At 38.9% G+C, this 7,500-nt stretch overlaps 2 protein-coding genes across 2 annotated transcripts in view; both read right to left on the bottom strand.

The window, feature by feature from the left end:
• LOC138001008 (uncharacterized) overlaps positions 1-7,207 on the bottom strand; it is a 10,008-nt gene extending 2,801 nt beyond the window's left edge. The window contains exons 1-7 of the mRNA XM_068847927.1: positions 7,094-7,207; positions 5,298-5,510; positions 3,501-3,889; positions 1,823-1,942; positions 1,312-1,524; positions 857-1,027; positions 105-374 (exon numbers count right to left, since the gene is read on the bottom strand). Coding sequence (XP_068704028.1) covers positions 105-374; positions 857-1,027; positions 1,312-1,524; positions 1,823-1,942; positions 3,501-3,836 — 1,110 coding nt within the window. The 5' untranslated portion in view covers positions 3,837-3,889; positions 5,298-5,510; positions 7,094-7,207. The remainder of the gene's footprint in view (positions 1-104; positions 375-856; positions 1,028-1,311; positions 1,525-1,822; positions 1,943-3,500; positions 3,890-5,297; positions 5,511-7,093) is intronic.
• Positions 1-7,500, bottom strand: part of LOC138000295 (tyrosine-protein kinase receptor torso-like) — a 355,698-nt gene that overhangs the window by 164,443 nt on the left and 183,755 nt on the right. The window lies entirely within an intron of this gene.

The raw sequence follows: 7,500 nt of genomic DNA, 5'->3' as shown, positions 1-7,500 counted from the left end.
TTAACTAGAATTCTGTCTGATCTGAATTTTCATGTTCGTGGCAAAGGTTTGCGGCCGTTTATTTATTTCGTAGCTGAACAGATCTTAATTTTACGAGCAGTCACCTCGTCACTACAGGCTTGCAACTCGTGGATTGTAAGAAATGCACCCTGGAAATTTTCAGCAGAGTCGTTGATAATTTTCTGTTGAGACCTTGTAAATGGATCTGTGAAAAACAGGTAGCTTTTGACAGCAATGGAGTCACCCAAATAAAGGGTTAATTCATCGGATGCAGGACTGTGAGTGTCTCTTCCTTTTGAGGTACCCTCCTCACTGATCCGCTTTTGAAGTCGTTTTACAAAGTCCATAAACTCGGAGTGTTCAACGTCTCGTCCCTGATAGTAGAGAACCATAATAACAACGTTAGTGCATATACAATTGATTTCCTACCCAGTATAGGCTTGTAGCCTTTGCGGGATGTTCATTAACATATTGGCTTGTAGTCTGCTCGTTTCAATTATATAGTCAGTGGTTACAACTAACCCGACTACATTTGGATTACAAAAGCGTGTATCTCCAGACAAAAAACCCTTTTTCAGTGATCTTCTTCAGGGTGACCCTATATAATATATATATTGGTTATTGACCAAGCGCGAAGTCAAGATCTAGCCATCTTGATCGAACAAGATTGGGCAATAAAGGATTTATTATATGGGCTAAAACACCACAAAAGATCTTTGATCTTGCAGGACCAAGCACACTCATCAGGCAACTAAGCGAATGACCGTTAACTTCAAATGCTGCTTAGTTGTGTTACATCACGTTCTTACAACTGCGTTACATTAAGTTACTCTGGAGAGTTGATTAGTTGACTTACCATGAACCTTGCTAAATTAGTTGCAGTAACATCGTTTTTAATAATTGCAGGAATCTCCTCCCAAGAATTTAGTCCCAAAGCAAGCAGTATAGCTTCTTGAATTGGGCGTAGTTTCTTGATGTCCTCTGCTGCAGTTTTCATTTGACTGATGCTGTATGTTTTATCGTCGACCTGTCACGTGAAACAAAAGATATGAATGTAACCATCGTTTTAAATAATTCACGTATTTTTGATCATTTGAGAAGAAAGGCAATTTAAAGTCTGCTCAGTAAAAACACTCAGTCTAGATAACTCCATGACCAAAAAAAAAAAAAACAAATGAAAAATAGCAAATCTGGGAAACAGTTCAATTGTCCCTTAAAGTCCAGCTTTTCTGAGATATAGAAAGGAGAGCAATTTTAACTTACAAATAGATTGGTCGGTCGTGTAATTGAATTAAATCGCTCTCTATTTACCTTCTTCAGCAACATCTCCTTTTCGGCGTTATTGAGTGCACTCAAAGTTCTGAAGTGCACAGTTTTCATCTTCATGGTAGTCAACACATCCTTACGACTGGGCTTTTGATCCTTCAGACCACATTGCTCATATTTTTTGTTGATACTTACAAACAACACCCAAACTCCTGCTGGTAACTGAGCCATGTTGAAGACGTCGGTGAGATTTTTTTTCTAGATAAAACAAAAAATGTACATTACAATGCATATTTCGTAAATTATTACCGTTGGTTCAATCGTCGCTAACGCTGAGGCTATGCGTGCTTGTCGGGGTCCTCAACCGCGGGAAATAACCCTATCAAGAATCTCTGTCAATGCCCCTATTAAGTGTCTGGATGTCGTTTTCAAAATTGGAATTAGAAGTAATTTAAGTAAATCCATGATTTCCTTGTCACCAAGAGAGCGCTGTCGTTAATATTTCCCCCAGCACTGAACTTCGCTAAGGATTATTGAATTGAAGAACATTTCTCACCTTTTTACTCAAGATTTTGGCGCAAGTGTTTCTCCAGTTGGTGGCTGGTTCTGGAGGATCTCCCGTAAGATCTATATTCATTGCAGATTGGGTAAACAGTTGAGTGCGGCACACTTCAACCTATCGTCAAAAAAGGACATTCTCAACTCAACTCCAGTTTACTTTACTTCACTTCACTTCATTTCACCCTTACTTTCAGGCGCACCCAACGATAATCTTCCTTGAAATATGTGTTCGGGAGAGTCAAACTGTTCTAAGAATTTCGGATCTACGTTGCCGGACAGCTGCAGATTTCTTTACTAAAATGATCACCTAAAAGATTCGCAGCCAGGGTAAAGTAATCCCTTACGTTTTCGGAGGGGATTTTTTTTTGCAATTTTTGGCACTTAAAAAGATCAACTAGCAGTTTCGGATGAGCAAATGGTACGGTTGGAAGTTCTTAGAAGGTAACGTTCAGCTAGCGTTAGCGATTATCATTCCCTAAAATTTTCAGACACTTCAATTTTCAGCTAAGATATCCGAACAGATCTAATTTTTCTAGGTGATAAAAAAAATCTCTTTCGACAGTCTTTATATATTACAAGGAGCCTAGAAACGTCTCCCAAAGACTTTTGGCTTAAATTGCTCGTTGGGTGTCCTTGCACTATGACCAACAATGAAAGTTTACCTTGCATTCTTGTCACATATCTGGGCATGTGCTAAAACACAGACGATAGACGATAGACGATAGACGGTAGACGATGGACGATAGACGATAGGTCAAATTTATCAAAAGCGGAAAAGATTTGTGTGACAAATTTTTCACGGAATTTCATATGTCACGCAATGTCACGTGACACGTGACTTGCGGAAACCTTTGCCAATAAAGGTTCAAACCAGGCTCTAAACTAAGGTGTGATTGCTTAACTGCAGCTCCACAAGTCAACACAAATTCACCAATTTTCAAGCCGTAAAATTGGAGAACACGAAATCGCGTGCATGCTTGTCCAACCAAGAGGTAAAATGAAGCTGTTGTAACTTTATACGAGTCTCCTGAATGTGTCAATCTCGCATTATTCTCAACTGATGTAAAACAGAGGGCTATTAATCAGGCTATTTTATTGAACGCACGCAATTCTCAAACAAGATTGCCAAAAGTCCTTTGCTTCTCACTTACGACTATTTTCCGGGATCCACACGGTGTTTCACTCTGATACACTCCTTTTATCGATACACTCTTTATTTTGCGTTGCCTGCGTCGTGTCATGACGGTGTCTAAATATGGTTGGACAAGCATGCACGCGATTTCATGTTCTCCACCTTAGTTTAGAGCCTGGTTTAAACTTTTATTGGCAAAGGTTTCAGGAAGTCAACTCAAATTCACTAAATTTCCAGCCCTAAATTTCCAGTGACATATGAAAATCGTTTCCGTGAAAAAAATGTCACACAAATCTTTTCCGCTTTTGATAAATTTGACCTATCGTCTATCGTCTATCGTCCATCGTCTCTATCGTCTGTGTTTTAGCACATGCCACATATCTGAGTTTCTCGATCTGAACCTGTGCACATCGTCTCTTATTCTATTAACACCCTATCTATGTATTTCCATATCCAATTAAAATCTTAAACCATGTTATCGTTATTCACGTTTTAATATCTATTACAACTTAGTTTTGCTGCTTGTGGTATGTCAGCTCACCTCTTCAAAAAATGACATTTCGTGACGCATTGCTGCAGTGAGGTTATGTCTTGAGGCAAGCCACAGCGCTTCCTCATCATTAAGTCCACAATAGACTCTTGAGTGTCTGCCTTTGAAATGCGGATTATTGGGGTATTTTTCGTTTAATGTTTTGGCCGCTGTCATATTATGAAGTCCCCCAATGACCTCGTATTCATAACTGTCAAGCCTGTCGGCCTTAAAATCTCCCATTGTACAATTTTTCACTAACACGTAGCTCAGTCCGTAATTTCCTTCTGGCTCTTTCTCCATATCGCTTTGCAGCTTTTGAAGGAAACTTTGATCAATTTTCCTCATAAGGATTTCGTCCCTGGGTGTCTGGAGCTGCTTTATTGGTAGAAAGTAGATTCCTATGATGAGAATGCAAGTCATTGCCTATGTGAGATTTTTAAAAACTCAATTAACATCGTCATTTATTCATGACGAATGTTTCGTATAGGAAAATAATGACCAACGAATTGGTGAGTTCATGCTCCCACAGAAATAGAGGGTGCTCAGAAACTTTAGATAATCTAACGTGATAATAAACACCATAGCAACCGTACATTTGTATAAAACCGCCAGCATTTGAATTTACCGGTCAGTCGTTGTAAATCGCTTGAAGAGTGTGGTCATTATTTGCCCACACGAAACAGAGCTGTAGCAATAAAGCGATGAGTCAATCTTGAAGTTCTGAACTGATTCACAACTAATCATTGCTCCTCTAAGAGCGCTTTCTGAAAATCCCTTCACTTCAAGTACGCTGTATATAATATATACATAAAAAGTGGCAGATACATATTTTTGTTTATCTAAACGAAATGTCGCACCACCAATACGTGATCAGCACGATGGCAACTGATGTCTCGATTAGAAAGATGATTATCCATCCTTACGAATTATTTTTTTTCGTCTACAATTTCCATTCTGGAGAGCGCGAAGACCGCTTTTGAGAAAAACGAAATTTGATATGCATTACCCGTGAGCAAAATGTGTTTAACCATTAATATTCTTACGGGACAGATTTTGTAGACACGGCTTCAGTGTTTTCAGTTCTTTATTCTGGCATGGAACTTCAGCACTCTGCCGTTGCCGGCAGCCAACTCTCTCTAGCTCTTTTAAAAACTGGCGTTTATATATGCTCTTGCTTAGCTATGATTGGTCAAGGAGCTTGAAAAATTATACAAACGTGATCCTAACTTACACTCTCAGCAACCAAGGGGAAAAGCTTGTGGTAAATACTTGCGAGTTAATTAAATTGTTGGATAACCTGATAGCAACGGAAACCAAAGTTTCCGCGGTCCTTGACACTAATCCGTGCGGGCTAACCGCGGGAAAACAAACACTACAGATAATTACGTTAACTAAAATATTACAACTTTATAAGAAAGAGCCGCTAAGACAGTCTTCGTGTTTCCAACAACATCGGCGGAAATTCGGGTGTCGCCTATGCATTTTCTCGTCGGAAAGTTACTTAAATTAACTAAGAGGGACGAGGTTGTTTGCCACACTTAATTTGATTTGCACGTTTCAATTTCATATGGAAGTTCTTAGCACCGTGCATATAATACCTTGCATACAATCAAACGATCATGAAAGTATTGCTTAAAATATTATAAAATATGCTTCAACAATTATCAGCAACGTCGGTAGGTGCAAATGACCTGCAGTGTTTTCCGGTGAAAAAGTGTTTTCTGGTGGTTCTGAGGTAAACACATGAGTTTGTCAGGAAACGTTACTGAATTGTTTTCGAGGACATGAATAATTCGTTTTACTCACCGTCTACTCGGCATTCTTCGCATCTCTTCTGTATTTCACCAAATTGGGCATCCCCTTCGGTTTCCTCTTCCACATTGTTAACGTTTACTTTCTTCTTTTTCGGAATACGGTGTATCGGCGAAATGTCGAGTGTTTTTCTTTTTCGATTGTCCTGTGCAGTTGCTATGGGCGAAGAATGTGTGGGATCTTGCTCTTCATTTGCCTTGTTATCAGCTGAAAGAAATGATAGCCCTGATAATTTTCCCTTGAATGTCAAATCTTGCTTAATAAGCAGTTACAGTAGTGACCGAAACAAGATCCTGAGATCTTATTGCTTTTGCCATGTGCGATGACATGACAGATAACAACTCCATTTTTTCAGTGCATTGCAAGAATAACAGATCCTTTCACTTAAGGGGCTGGTGATCATAAACTGGAAGATTTATGCCACTTGAGCTTTTTTTACCATAGTAAACGAAAGTTTACCATGGTAAATGGGTTTTTCAATGTGACCGGCTTTTCTTACTTTAGCATGGTAAACGCAATTCTAGTCTGTTGCGTTAGCAACGGCGGTCGGATGAAAGCAAAGTTTACTATAGTAAAACCATCTGAACTAGATGCTTCTGTGAAGCATACACTGGTTTGCCTGTGGTACGTGCTACAGAAAATCAGAAGGCACTGAATTGTGTGGTATTGAAATACTGCATTCCAGTCTCTGAAGAATAACAAATAAAAGAGAAGCGAGAAACATTGGCTTCTGGGCTGACATGTTGATAATTTTCAAGTTCCCTCACAACTTCTTTTCACCACAAGTGTGCCCTCTGAGCATCTGAAAGCTTTGTAATACTAAACTTCATTGAAGTCAATCCCTGTTTCGCGGGGTTAGTGTTAGGATGGAAGACCAAAACAATAAACCCCTCATAAAAAACAGAAATATCTGACCGAAAATACTATTAACGCTAACAAATGCGAACTCAGCAAGGTACAGATTCTGTTAGCTTGCTTTATGCAAAACAAATATTGATGAAAAAGCAAATAACTATTGAAACACAGTTTTCAGAAAGAGCAGAAGGAAGTTTCCCAGACGGTCTATCGAGAATAAAATATTTACGACATGAAAACAACATTAATTTGAACCTTGAATATAGAATATAAAAAGTTACGATCAGCGACAAACATTTTGGGAGATTTTTGCTACGTTCAAGTAAATTGCAAAGTGACATGGCCGGAATTCAGCGGGCGCCGTGATTAAGTTACCGCGGCATGTTTACTCGCCAAACAGTGAAGCATCTGTGTCAAATGATGGCAAGATAGCGGGTTTTTGTAAGTTTCTTTTTCTGTCAAGTGTTATAAAGGTTGGCAATGAAATGAGCGAAGTCAAAACAAAGATCACAATCGCCCAACTCTTGTTTATGCAAAGTCAAAATTTACTCTCCAAGACGCGTACGACGTTATTTATCACCAGGTAATTCCATCATTTTGGAAATAGCAGCTACTTTATTATTCATCTGCGTCACAAGTTTTCATTGATTTTGGGGCTCATTTTGTTGAAACTCAAGCACGCTTCCAACAGGCATGTGAACCCTTCCTGCTTACAAAGCAATACTAAAAAACTTCTCCCATATCACATTTGAACCTTAAGCTCGAAAATTCAATACACAACATGATATTATAATTCACAAAGGCAGAAAATACCACAGAATCCTTTTCCAGCGAAATATTTCTTGAAACAAACAACATATTTGCTCTTGGATGCGAAAACCTCTTCCTATTTCATTGCGTGCGTGAAGACAAGAAACTCAATCGTGTCAAATTACCATGTACTTCAGGTAAATGCAGCTCACTTTGATTTCGTCTCGACGGGCGATAGATTGTTGTCGAAGTCCAGTGCTCGTCGCTTTTGAGATTGCTGCCTATTTTATCCAACTGACTTTCTATTATTGAGCTCCATAAGGGTATATTTTGTTTAAGGATCCACTAAAACGCCATTCGCGTTACATGACTTTCGACGCCATTGCAGGCTAAGTTAATGATTCTACTGTGTCCACCAGAGAAATCTACGCATTTCCACTACCCTCTCGATCCTAAGAAAATACTCGCAGAAGGCTCTATCCACAAAGACACCACTTACCAGGGGAGTGACAGGCAAGACTTTTACCGACACGGAAAAAAAAAAAAAAAAAAAAACTAAAAAAAAAAAAAAAAAGAAAACAAACAAACTAAA

The sequence above is a fragment of the Montipora foliosa genome, chromosome 1 (assembly GCF_036669935.1).
Source record: "Montipora foliosa isolate CH-2021 chromosome 1, ASM3666993v2, whole genome shotgun sequence".
In the NCBI taxonomy this organism is placed as follows: domain Eukaryota; kingdom Metazoa; phylum Cnidaria; class Anthozoa; order Scleractinia; family Acroporidae; genus Montipora; species Montipora foliosa.
Note: the sequence above shows the minus strand (reverse complement) of the source record. Positions and strands in the feature narration are given on the sequence as shown.